Source organism: Metopolophium dirhodum, chromosome 1, assembly GCF_019925205.1.
Source record: "Metopolophium dirhodum isolate CAU chromosome 1, ASM1992520v1, whole genome shotgun sequence".
NCBI classification, from domain to species: domain Eukaryota; kingdom Metazoa; phylum Arthropoda; class Insecta; order Hemiptera; family Aphididae; genus Metopolophium; species Metopolophium dirhodum.
The window spans coordinates 96,480,997-96,496,037 of record NC_083560.1 but is presented as its reverse complement, the minus strand read 5'-3'; the positions used below and the strand labels follow the sequence as shown (position 1 = coordinate 96,496,037).

The 15,041-nt window shown below is 27.2% G+C and overlaps 1 protein-coding gene and 1 pseudogene across 1 annotated transcript in view; one reads left to right on the top strand and one right to left on the bottom strand.

Moving 5' to 3' along the window:
* LOC132947287 (uncharacterized) overlaps positions 1-13,224 on the bottom strand; it is a 28,173-nt gene extending 14,949 nt beyond the window's left edge. The window contains exons 1-2 of the mRNA XM_061017549.1: positions 13,033-13,224; positions 662-1,275 (exon numbers count right to left, since the gene is read on the bottom strand). Coding sequence (XP_060873532.1) covers positions 662-1,169 — 508 coding nt within the window. The 5' untranslated portion in view covers positions 1,170-1,275; positions 13,033-13,224. The remainder of the gene's footprint in view (positions 1-661; positions 1,276-13,032) is intronic.
* Positions 2,368-6,909, top strand: LOC132933931 (uncharacterized; annotated as a pseudogene).
* Positions 13,225-15,041: the final 1,817 nt, after the last annotated feature.

The window sequence follows — 15,041 nt, the reverse complement described above, 5'->3', positions numbered from 1 at the left end:
ACAACACAAATATCATGAAGATATTTGAAAAAATAAGTACCAGTTGTATTTATTAAATCATTAGCAATTTTACAAATTTCAAGCCATGTTGGTGATTCTAGTATTTTAGAAGCATAAGGTTTTCCATTTCCAGAAATATTGTGTCCATGATCGACAATTAAAATATTTCCTTTAATTGGAATTTTATTTAGATTATATTTCATAATTTTAATATTTTTATTTTTATTAGTATTATAGTATTCAAATTTACAAAACTTAACAAAGATTTCATTATTTAATATTGAGTTTTCTATTTCGTTTTGCATTTCATTTTTTTGTAATTTATTAAAATCATTGATAGTTGTTTCCATTATTTTATTATTTATTATATTTTTAATTTTTAAATTAATTTTTTCAATTTCTTTTTAATACATTTTGCAATTAAATATGCTATTTCGATTTTTATTTTTGATAGAACAATTCTATTAAAAAATATTTTAATTATTAATATCATAAGTTTTGCGAAAAATATTTTAATTATTATTGCATTTCGATTTTTATTTTTAATAATTAAGTTTTGCGGAAAATATTTTAATTATTATTGCATTTCATAAGTTTTGCGAAAAATATTTTAATTATTATTGCATTTCAATTTTCTGATCTTTTTGCACATTGTTTTCTTTGTGATCTTTTATTGATATATATGAAGTGAGCCAGGACTGGTACATATATACTACTTGCCTTGAACCTAATACTCTGCCAGATTTAGGGCAAGTTTGCAAACCGGTTTCATCACAATTGAATATCCTACTTGGATCATCTAATACATCCCGACAATTTTGATTCATAAGAAAATTATCCAACTCTTTGAACCAATCACGAATTTTTTCTTTAGTTACAGCTGCTCGAGCTTTGGAAATTACCTCAGTGTTTCTTTTGGTAATTTCTGAGTTTCTTTTCAAAAATAATTTCATCCATTTTTCACCAGGTCTGGAGTCTTTGAATGGTGTAGTCCTTGGAAAATCTTTGATCACTTTTTGAACAGAGTCTTTAACGTCTTCTTCCCTCAGAGGAAAACCAAGTACAGCATTATTTAAAATCCAAGCTTTTATTCGGTTTTCTTCTTCATTACTCAAAAATGAACAAGGGCCCATTTTTCTAACTAAAGGAGTCTTTCCCGTTAATTTCATGGATAAAGTTGATTTGGGTTATAGTGAATATGATAATGATTTGGAAGTTACATCTTCCAAAGCCAATAGCATTTCTTCTTCAGAGTATCTAAATTTGTTGGCCATTCTGAAAGAAAAAACCATAAATATAGCCATAGGTAATAGGTATATTTGATTATCTCTGTTAATAATTTAATAAACTGTATTTATTATATTTTTTGTAAGTCTACACTTAAATATTGTCAGTATTAATTAAAGAATATATTAATTAATATAATTATTAATCTAGAGATAACTAACGCAATAAAAGATTTGTATTATATTAATTTTAATATTAATATACCTGTTCAATCACTGGATTAAATTATATTTAAGGAATACCAGTGATTGAACATGTGTTCAATTACTAGGATTTGTTAAATTTTAGTAACTAGTAATTGAACACCTACAAAAGTAGTTAAGATAAGCATTTTTTTTCAAATTTTTAAGCAAGAAAATGGTACAAAATTAGGTATTTAACATAAACATCAAATATTTGCTATATATAATGAAATATTTCATAAGTTATTCAGTTCCCACAAAAGGTAATTCATAGTACTTACTAACTTACTTAAACAAATTTAGTCCAAAAACATGAAAATTCGACGACTGTGATTTTGAATATTTATCACTTTTTGTTATCACATGTTAACTATCAAACTTTGGTTATACAGTATGACCACTATGTCTAATATTGAAAACAAAAATTATTTATTCAATTAGATACCTAGTTTTTTTAATTTTAAAGCATTTGTTGGAACTGTTCAATAACTGGACGGTTCACCCTAATAACAGGTAAAATATCGTAATACACGTATCTGATGTAGACTGAGGACAGGCTGAGACAATTTGAATCATTAAATTTAAGAATGTTTTTTTAATTAAATTTGTATACATATTTACTTATTATTGGTGGAGATTGTTACAAACTGATCCCTCACTCTACAGTAGGTATATCTACATTTTAAATATTTATATACCTTTAAGCTTAATTTAAATAGTTAAATACCTTTTGTATACATTTTTAATGTTACATTATAATAGTTTCTAATTATTTCCTATGTTGTTAGAACGAGTGTTGACTCTGCTGTTTACATTCATTTGGAGAATTTGAAGTATACAGATTTAATTTGTTAGCTTATATTAGATTGTTAACTATAGGCTACCACTTGGTTTTAAAATGATTTGTTTTATATGTGGATTTAACTTTGGAAATTGGAAAGCATTAGTATGTAATTTTAAAATATTTCATTCATTAAAAAGTCTTATTACTTATAGATGTGGTGAAGGTAACTGTAAACAATCTTTTCAGTCCTAAGCTACATTGAAAAGACATACTCATGCTAAGCACTTCCCAGAACTACAATTAAATTTTCAAATTCCTGAACAACCTTGTACCAATTCTTCACTACTATCTCTTAATGCTGAAACTTTTCATAGAAATAATCTTTTAACTGAAAATGAAAATGCTGGAATTCCATTTAATTTTGAACCAGTTAGTGAATTATTATATAAGTAGTAGACGCGTACTTTTGCCGCGTATGTACAGCGGCCGCCCCTATGGGGGCCATCAGGCCGATGCTTAGTACGTTAATGCGGCAAAAGTAATGGCACAGAGAGGAGGGGACCAGCAGTAGAACTGGTTGTTAATTTACATAGTAACAATAATTTTTCTAGAGTAGACATTGTAAATATTCAAGTTGGTATAGTAGAAAAGATTTTAACTCCTATTGTGTCCATGTTAAAAAAAGTTGTAGAAGATAAAATAAAAGAGCCTATTTTACTTTCTAAATTTCACAGGGTTGCATCCATCATCGAAAATACGTTTCTTTACTGTAGCACTGAATACCGTTTATTAGATTGGCTTATTAATAATGAATTTTTGTCCAAAATAAATCAGTTTACTATAAACAATGAAATTTGTCCAGTTCAACATATGGGTGAAACTATATTTGATGAGAAAAATACAACAGGTGCTCTATTACCATTAAAATTCCAGTTTCAAAAATATTTTGAACAAGGTGACAATTTCAAAAAACAGTTTACACGATTAAATTTATATAGAACCAATGAATGTACAACTATGGAGAATTTTGTTCAAGGACCTCTTTGGAAGCAGTATTGTACATTTTTTTTTGTACATGGATGAATTTGAAATTAATAATCCATTAATATCTCATTCAACATTTCAATCCGTTTCAGCTGTATATTATAGCTTTCCATTAGCGGTAAATAGTTCTAAATTAACAAATATCTTTTTAGCTGCATTAGTAAAACATGTGGATCTTACATCTATTGGAAATGACAAATGTTTAGAAAGTTTAGTTAATGAAATCTATATACTCGAAAGTGAAGGTGTCAGCATTTCAACAGAAGATGGATATTTCCATGTACATTTTGTTGTAGGAATAATTCTAGGAGATAATTTAGGCTTAAACAGTTTATTGGAGTTCAGTAAATCTTTCTCTGCAAATTTCTTCTGTCGTTTCTGTAAAGCTCATAAAACTGTAACTAAATTAATGCACGAAGAAGATTTATCTGCTATGCGTAATGTTCACAACTATTCTGTAGATGTTGCTAGCTTAAATTTCATAGAAACTGGAATTTATAAAGAGTCGTTGTTGAACCGAGTAACTCATTTTCATGTAACTCAACATTTTTGTATAGATATAATGCATGACTTGTATGAAGGTATTTGTCATTATGATATATGCCATATACTTACCCACTTTATTGATACAGCAAAATTATTTTCATTAGAAACTCTTAATAGCCGAAAAATGAATTTTAATTATGGACCAATAGAGGTAGGTAATATTTCACCTCCTATAAAAATTGTTCATTTAAAAAAAACACATTTGAAAATGTTAGCTAGAGAAGTCATGACTTTTGTTCATTTTCTTCCTCTTATGATAGGAGACTTAATACCGGAGAATGATGAGTTTTGGGCACTTTTCCTAATATTGCTTCAAATTATAGACATTCTTTTAGCATACACATTTACTGATAATGCAATTTCTCATCTTAAACAGGTTAGTATAGTTGTTATACAGAGTTAAAATTTAATGGCAATTTATATAAAGAAGGATATTTGTAATGAATCATGTTTATTTAAAATCAGTGAAATTATATTTATTAATCAACCAGATATTATGGTTCATATTTTGGCTACCGAAATAAGATTGAACGAATTTAGTTGGCATTATGAATCTTTTAATGTGAGTAGTAGTGAAGAGGTGATAAATTGTTGTTTTATATATGGTGTTAATGAATTTGATGGACCTCCCATAAATGTCACAACCCTTCCATCCGGTAAAAAAATGATACGGTTAAAACAATTTTATTAATTTGATTAGCTTTAATATTATTTTCATTTTCTCATAAAACATTTTGATCGTTTGTCTAATTGTGTATGTATATTTATTTTATATTGTTAACTTATTGTAATGTGACTATTTTTCCTACTTAAAAACTAATTTAATACTTTATTTGTAAATTTTTGTTTTAATTGCAGATTTGTAATGCAATTTTTCATTAAATACTTGTTACAATAACTTAAGTAACTAACAATATGTCCGATTATACTCCTAATGGGTCATATTTAAATACACAACAATCTTCTTCTGTAAGTAGTTATAATAAATTAAACATTTTAAGACTATAATATAAGATTTTATAAGTTCAAACTAGACTTCATTGTTTACTATTTGTTCAAAATTCATTAGGCATCTCTTGGACTGCCTGAAACGTTTGGTGATGATTTATTTACTAGTACTCCAGTTAATGGAAGTACTGGCAGTTTTGTATTAGATTATAATTACCCAGTTGAAGATTTGCCAAGAATGCAACAATTATTCGATTCATGGGGATTAAAATGTGTTTATCAAACATGTGTGGGTAGGAAAATTGCTATAAACTATGTTTATTAATATTCTATATTATTAGGTTAAATTCTTGATCACTGTTTCTTATTTTTCCTATTTGTACATAAAATGGATTATTAACTAATGATTTATAGTAATTTATTCTATGTTGCTTATTTATGTAAATCAACTTATGGATATGACAACTCTTTCTCACATGAAAACTGAGCAGGTTTACAAACTTTTGAACAATTTTCTATATGGAATAATATTTAAGTTTGAATAAGAACTAGAACAATGGCAAAAGAACATAAATATTTTAAATAATTGTCAAAATACAAACTCAAATGAAATGTCTTTAAACAAATCAAATGCAGAAACTGTTCCAAAACCTCATAAATCATGTCATAATTTAAGAGTTGACGAAGTCCTCACTTTATCTACTCAAGGTTCCCTGATACTAGACTATTTTAAAACACACAACAAACTGAACGATGGTATACGGGCAACATTAGTAGACATACTTATTGCACAAGTACTGTCCCAACCTAACCTAACCTAACCTATGTCTGTAAGTTTGGCAGAATCACTAGCAAACCAAATTGTTGCTATGTTTAAGACAGAAGTTAAGGTAATTTGATTCATTAATTCTAGTATAACTGTAAGACTAATAACTAATAACTAAAACTAGCTTAGACTAATAACTATGAAACCTACAGGATACATATTTCATGAAAATTGGTTGTAACAAAAATCCCAAATGAAAATTGTACTCCAAGTATTACAACTCTGTAAGAAATATGAAAAATACTGGATTAATACCTACAACAATCATCAAAAACAAAATAATCAACGACAAAATACAGAAAAATGGATGGTTCAAAAAAGAATTTGGTAAATCGTTAATATGTACTACCTATTTATCTATGAAAACTTACTTTATTTATATTGGTTTTAATTATTTACAGTATCTGAAAAGTGATATAGATTCTATACTAGATGTATTGAAATACAATGACACTACATTCCCAGAACTAGAATCAAATTGGAAAGCTACTGTAAACTATAGTTTAAATGATATTAAGAATTCTGGATGTTCCTTACGGCCATAAACTGGTAAGGAATCAAAATGTTAAAACGCGCGTTATAGATCTCCATTATATATAAAATAATTTTTCTAGATTAATATTGATTACAATGTTTTATTTCCTACTAATATTAATATATATCAAGACTTCAAGGACAAATCGGATAAAATTTTTAAATTATTTGATGAAAAAATCAAAGATTTAAACAGCCGAAAAATATTGGATACCTTAAAAAATACAAATGAAATAAATATAAATGTTAGTAAGATATCTAATTAAACTGCTAATAACAATAATGCATTTTTATTTACAAAAAAATTGTTTATAGATATATTTGCTGCGTGCTCTTTTTGCTCCCACTTCTAGAAAACTCACTAGAGATGAACAGGGAAAAAAGAATCTATCAAGTATTCAATTGAAGATTCACAAGACAGTTTCATAGTATTTGGTGAATCTGTAGATGTAATGCAGCAACACTTAGAGCAACTTAAAAGTAACGGGGACCCTATCCAACCTTTCATCTTAATTGTTGGAACTCTTTTTTATCCTTAAGAAATTTTAGTGTATTTTGACACAATTATGTACAAAGTGCATTCTATACTAAGGTCTGTAGAAGTATGTTACAAAATTTTCCACTTGTTTAACTTGGAATACCCAACTCAGTCATCTATAGTTTGGTTATTCGTACAAAAATACTTTTTTGGTGTAACATCTCCATATGATACTCCTCACCCAAAATTAGTTCAAATATTATCTGATTTAAAAAACTAATAATTTTTGTATTTTTTCTATAATATTATTTTTAAAAACTGAAGTAATCTAATAAATAAAATTTAAACACTTAAAAAATATATATTGAGCTTTTTTATTTAACCGATAAAACAACCATTTTCACAAGATAATTGTCATTTTTATAAGAATAATTATCATTAAATTTATATTTCAAAATATGATTTTAATGATGCGACTCATGAATACAACAATTTTGAGTTGTTAATTCAAAAATTAACATTATTATTTAAACAATTACATTGTTGTTGGTAAGTATTAATTATGATTATGATGATAAGAATATTGTCACTGTTACAAGAGTTATATTTTCATTTGAAAATAGTAGTTATACATTCAACAAGACCATTGTTAATAATATAAGACTGATATTCAAAATAATATTATCGTATTAACAATTAAACATTTATTGGTTTGACAAATATCTTATAGGTTGAATAGTGACAAGATATTTGTCAAACCAACAGTTTTTTTTTAATATGATCAGGATTTTTTTTCAGTGTATATATTCAATAATCATTAAAATTAGAGAAATAAATAAAAAACCAAGAGATATTAGGTGGCTGTTAGGGGGCTATGTCTATTGTCTCTATAACTGTGCTAAATTAAATTTTTCATATTATTATGTTCCTGTAAACGAAGTCATGTTTTATACTTGTATATAGTTTTTGGGGAAATATCTTGATAAAAAACTGGGGAACAGTGTAGTAATAAGCGATCTACATATACGTATAGTTTACTGATGTAAGCGATAATCATAATATTTTCGTATTTTACAGTTTTTTGTGTTCACTACTAACAATGATCAATAATTATAATTGACCACGAAATACATTTCTGTCTTTCACATGCATGTCGATAAATTTATTTAATGTTTTCAATATCAACATTAATTTTAGTAAATTTCCCAAAATTATATTAATTAATTTAATTCTCCCACCAGTTATCCGTTGATTACTGGACACTGGGTGTACGAAAAAGTTACCGTGACTGCCCGAAGAGAAATGCCGCCCGTGGCCGAGGTTGCGCCTTAATCCGTTCAGCCACTTCATCCCCCAAATAAAATTATTTTTCAGGATACGTAACACGAAATATACCCTATGTAAAAGCAAATTTTCAAGTAAAGTTAAAAAAAATTCAAGTTGTCAAGTTTTTTGAGTTGATGCGACAACTGTAGTTTATTATTACCTATATTTTTATAATAGATAATTATCATTTTCTAAGCGATTTGTTTTTTTTTTTACAAAATGTTTTTGGACCGCTTTTGAAGAAATTCTGTGACACTCTAAAGGGCCAGTCCACCCATTCCCTCACACCTATACAATCATTAATAGTCTCACTAACATATGTTATTGTAAATTATAATTACTGCAAAAAAAATAGAAATAGAACGTTCCGAATATAATATTGTTTTGATCTGTAATAATATTACATTTAAAATTTTTTAATTTGAAAAGAACCGAGAACATTTATGATTAAATATTATTTTAGATTCTACATTTATTGTTCTTTTAATATTTTTTTGTAATTATAATTGAAATGTCGTAAATATAATAAATTCAAAACATATTAATAAAATTCTAAAAATAAGTTCTATTTTTTAAGTATTAATTATTTTAACGGTGTGATTGAAACAAACTACTCGAAAGACTGGTGAGGTGACATTGTTATAGGTGTGACCGTAGTGTGTTGCTGAGCGTAATGTCACGGTTTTATTTTGTCAATGTGACAACATGTGACTTCACGTGACGTGACAATAATGTGTTTCCACCTTAATTGGTACCAGTTATGTTTGAAACATTTTTATGTAAATTGTTTCAAAAATATAAATGGTTACAAACCCAAACTATGGCCTACCGCTGTACCAAGTTTATGTTCTACTCAATTCGAAGTAGTACATCAGATTTGTACACTTGGTACCACAAATGTAGAAGAAAGCATTGAAAATAATGAAAATCTAGAAGAACATAACTTAAGTTTTTTGGACATTTCTTTCAACAAAAGGTAAACAAAATGTATTATTTATTATTTAAATATCTAAAACTTACCTAACCTAACCTAACCAGATGAATCGTCCCTCCGAAAGAACTATTCACTGTTATGCTAAAATGAAGATTTATGTAAAATTAGGAATGAGATAGGGAACAGTCCAATTTGGGTTTCGATTGATGTACAAGGACGGTATGTTGCTAGTGTCATTATTGGGAATTATCATCTGAAGAATGTACAAAACCAATCGTTTTAATGGTTAGGGAATTACAAAAGTCAAATTTTCAAACAATTTCCCAATTATTTAATGACTCCATTTTATGGCCCGACAAAATATTTCATGAAAAAGTATTGTTGTATTTAACAGATGCTACTCCATGCCTACATGGTTAAATCTGGCGAAGCTCTTAAAGTATTTCCCCTAAATTAATTCATGTAACGTGCATGGCTCACGGACTACTCAGAGTAGCTGAAGTCATAAGAGAAAAATATGAAAATGTCGATCGATTAATTTCATATATTAAAAAGATATTTTTAAGAGGATGTCATCGCACAATTTGTTTTCTCTCTCTGGAGAAAATGACATACTACAAAAAAAATGAAGAATAATTTTTGAGGGAATGACGATATATCGAGTATCGATTTCATATTTTATTGTTATTTGACTTTCAAAATAAACAAAAAAATTTTGTTAATTTAAATTATGTTTTTATTGTTTTGAGACAATATTTAGACGAATCGATATGTCATTCCCTCAAAAATATTATTATCTATCTTTTTTGAAAATGGGTGATTTTACACTAAGATTAGTTGAAAACATAAAAGAAATGATTCTGCGTAAATGCGTTATGTCCATGTTGCGCGTGGGCTAGAGAGAGAAAACAAATAGTGCGCTGACATCATCTTAAAAACACCTTCACGTGTAAATATTTTCAAAGAAATGTATCCCAATTTGAGCTTAACACCACAACCAATAATAATTCATTTTGGTATAAGGCTTGAAGCGGCAATTAACTATGAAAAATATTTCGATGTGGTAAAATGTTTTATTAACACTTTTAACCAAAACGAAGCGAAGTGTATTGAAAACGCACGTAGTTTATTTCATAATAAGAGTCAAAAAATGAGCTCGCCGTTATTACAACACACTTTCAGTGTTTAATAGATATAATAACAATACTAGAGAAATCGAATGTTACTTTAAGACATAGTCTATTATTCTATATGTTCATAGAAAATATTAAAATTAAATTCGAAGAAAGAGGGCCAGGGATAGATTTCACTAGATCTGAACTTACAAATGTTTTGTCAAAAATCGTAGATATTCTAAATTGTAAAAAATGATAGTATAATCAATTACGGTTACGGAATGTGACGAAGACGAGGAACAGTCAGTTGAATATTGATCTAGTTTTAAATATGCACCAATTGTATCTAGTGACGTTAAAGAAGTTTTTCCAAATACAAAAGTATGTTTCGAGATAATCGTAGAAGTTTTCAATTCGAAAACTTGAAATCGATATGTATTACTTCATGCTGGTACTCGTCTCATAATAATAATTTAACATAAATAGTATAATATTTTTAAACACTATTTCATAATAATTATATTATTCTGAATTTTAAAATAATAATTTTTATATACTTTAATTAATTTATAATACTTATATACTTATACAATGTCATTAAAAATGTTAATTTTAATAAACATGTTTATACATAATATATTTAGATTGTGTAATATTTTTACTCAAAACCATATAGTTTGTTAAATTGTAAAAAAAATAATTTTGCATATTTATGACATAAATCTGCATATTTTATAGATTATTATTGCATATAAATCCGGGCCCTACTCATCATTTATCAAAAATAGCATTTAGTTTTTATTCAAAATGTATTGGAACTCGTGTTAATGATTAGTCGTAGACCAAAGTTTGTATGTACATTTTAAATTATTAGCGTTTATAGTTCAATAATTATTTTGTTATATTAAATCATGAATGAAAAAGATATTAATGAATTTCTTGAGAACTACAATGAGTTTTCAGATTTTGATGATTATAATATCTTAGATCTCCTAAAATCTCCAATTTTTTGTACTACACAAATAGTCTTAAATCGATTATAAATAAATAAAAATCAATGCTCTAAAAACTAACACCAATTATACTTCTTCAACCCATAACACATAATATAAATTAAATAACAATATGTACCTATAATTATATTATTTCTTTACTGGGAACAAAATTAAATTATTATTAATTAATTTATATATTAAATTACTTAAATTTACTCAACATTAATTTTTAGCAATATTTTTACTAGAATCAGTTGATGTTACCAAAAAAAAAAAAAATCAAAGTATTAATTAATAGTTTAAATTTACAATCAATTACTTTAATGTTCTTAATATATATCAGTGATATTTTTTTAGTATACAAAATGCATATAAATAATCTATATGAAAATAAGTGTACATTTTGAATAAATTTTATAACTCAAGATCCACCAAACCGATTTCGATAAAAAGTTTATCAGTAAGTAATTCTGTATGAAAATAATGATATGTATACAAATGTTATCATGATATAATGTACACATTTTTTATGAAAACTTGTTTAGAAATAAAAAAACAGATTATTAACCTAACCAAAATTGATTTCCGTAGTTAGTTACACTACAAACAATTTTAATTTTTCCAAAATATTAAATTACAATGATAATTTGGTTTTTTTAATATTCAGGGCTCGGGACTTAATGTACTTAATAACTTGAAAATATGCATTTACATATCGATGGCTAAGAGGCCAAAAGTTGTATGTCCCAAACACAACATTTTACAGGAGAGCAGTTTTAAGATTTTAAATTATTCTACACCAAATAATTTGTGTTGTAAATTTTTGTTTTTCGGTGTTGCAATTGATTTATTTGTAAAATATTCTGTAGATTACATAAATTATTACTTTTAGGTCTTAAAATTTTTTTTTACGTATTTATAATGTCTCTTTCAAATTTAAATGGGACTTGTTATGAATGGCAATTATAATATATTTTTACCATGGACATATAAGGTTTTGATGGACATATTATAAGTCACAAGACTGTACACAACTACAACACAATATTATGTCACGATTGTCATACAAATGATTATATCAATATTAAAATTTTATCGATAATAATATTATTATGATGTATGAAGTATCGACGGATCGACGTATCATCAGTGATTAAAACGATATAGATTAAAAATAGTTTTTCGAAAAAATAATACGTCCGGACATATTCATTTTTTATAAATAGATAAGCAAATTCAATATTATCTAAAACATTACACGTCTAAAATCGAATGAATTGTTTTTGACAAAAGTAACAAGTCCGGACTTGTTATGTTTGTCCGCTTAATATTTAGATCATGTTAAAATATTTATTGTATGTCTCATTAAATTAGGACTTGTTATATGTGTGCACTAAAAAAACCTATCTTGCGCTAAAAGCACAAAAATTAAAGTATAAATAAAACACGTTTTAATTATAATATTGACTTATAATGTTTTACCAAATCAAAAAGACGACCCAGATAAACCCAATGGACTAATAAAACGGTTTTGAGAAAAATTGGACATACAACTTTTGGCCTCTTAGCCATCGATATGCACGTAAAAATGTCGAAATACCTATGCATTATCGATAAAATATGCAGTATAAACCTATACATCTTAATAATATGCGTTTTCAGAAAAAAATACCAAAATATCCAAGTATAATATGTGTATTTTCCGAACAAATATGCAAAATACATCAAGTCCCGAGCCCTGTTACTAATCAAAAGTTGGAATATATTATTTTTTTTTATTATTAATAGCTTTTAGTATTATACTATAATAGCTCAACAACTATGTTGTTATAAATATATAAACATACAGAAAAATATATTATTTTATGTACATATAAACGCGATATGAGCACGTGCATGATAGTTGGTGTTTGTGTGTAGGATAAAAAACATATAATTATTGAATTTACAATCTATTTGGACGGTAAAAATGCAAACTCTTCTATTAAAAACTGACATTACGCAACTGTAGTAATATTAATATATTATTTTACCTGAAAATCCAACTACTTTCCCAATTTCTTCCCACATTTTCTTTGTTTTATCCGTTTTTTTATAATCTGGATGCCGATCATTCCACAAAATAGGTTTTGATTGAACTTCGGAAATTAATAGTTGTCGTTGCTCATTTGTAAACTTATTTTTTGAACACATGGTGCTTTTTAAATGAATAATTTTATGTGATTATAAACAGTTGACAACGCTCATAATTCAAGACGTCTTGAAAAATAAACAACGCAACGCGCACAGCGCAGCGCTAACGCTCAACGCCCAAGGTCAGTGTGCACAGCTCCGATAAAATTACCGTGTTTGATTTATTTTCGTCAACGCTCGCCGCTCACCGCCCAACGCTCACCGCGCAACGCTTTCCAATGTGCACGCGGCCTTAGAGTTACACCAAAAGCCAAAATCGATTTTGTCAAAAATCAGTTTTGCATAAAATTTCCCGTTTTTTTTTTTTCATTTTTCATTTATTTTTCACCACGTTTTTGAAAATTATTGGGAAACAGCATTGTAAAATCAATACATTAATCGCTCCGCTCAGAATCTAAAAAAATATTTACCAGAACTTTAATTTTTTACAAGCATTTGAAGTTCAAATTATATAAAATGTGTGCTTTTGTGTGCTAGAAAATTTAACTTAAGTTTATTTATAAATATTTCATATCGGAATCAGAATCTTTTTTTTTATTGTATTTGCGCGTAAATCCACTGAAGTTTTTAATGTACCTTATAACGTTATTCGTGTAAACAGATACAAAAAAAAAAAATCAATCTATTCAATATATTATAAATACCTACCTCATCATTGTTTTTATGATCTTCGACTTTTTTCCGTTTCAAGTTAGCCAACTTTGGTTTTTTCCGTGGTGCACATAGCTTGAGACGCGCTTTTTTACCAAAACGCCAGTCTTCATTCATTTTGAAATTTAAAAAAGTAATCACGGACAAAAAAAACAAATTGAACTTAACCGGCTGAATAGTTGAACACAACTAATTATATTTTGTTTTGTAGTAACATAAATTTACTAATTACCATATATTTTATACTTTACAATTATTATATAATATATTATTATTTCATTTCCGTAGTCATTAGCTATAGTTGATTTATAATCGTTCCGAATGAGGGTACTATTGTTATGGCTACTAAGATTCTTAGAAATGTTCTAACGCCCATACGCGCATGCACAAGCCAATGAACACGAAGTAAATACTTTTGCTCCTGCTCTAGGACAGCAATTTTATGCAAACAGTACCAAAAGAGAAATGAAAATTCAGCTTGTTTTGATCGACTTATATTAATTTTGAAAAGATGATTATATTCGTTAGTCTATTTTCTAGGTTTTCTCGGAAGTAGATTTACGATTTTATTTTTAGTTAATATAATATAATGCATAATAAGTTAAATTTTTCTCAAAATAAACTTATACTTAACTTAGTTGTAGATAGGGACGAAATTAAATATATAAAAATCCACTTCCGAGTAAACTTAGAAAAGAGGAATGCAAATCGAATTCCGTTTTCAAAATTGAAATCGAGCTACTGGAAGTATGTTTAATTTTCTTTCGCTTATTGGTCTAAATGTATGGAAAAAATGTAGTGCTGCAGCCCCCTTAATATTTGTAATCGAATAAGCTAATAACATACCAATAAATCGAATGACGAAATTGACATCCGATAATACTTAAAGAATTCGTCTGGGTGTGATCGCAAAGTTAAGAAATTAACTTGAAACTGACCTTCGTTGATTCTTTTCATATTCAACGGATGCACCCAGTATTTTCTCTTCCTGGTCATTTTTTGTTTTAACTGTTGTCTTTTATATAAACTATACACTACACAAATCGCTTCAACATCATTTAAGGTCTCCATTTAGTAGAACGATGGAAAATAACTTATTTAAAGACGTGAAGTACGCACAGTATATTAATTTTTTAAAATAATATAATATTATAATATACTATATTTATCTAAACCACGTTTTCCATAAGAACTAATG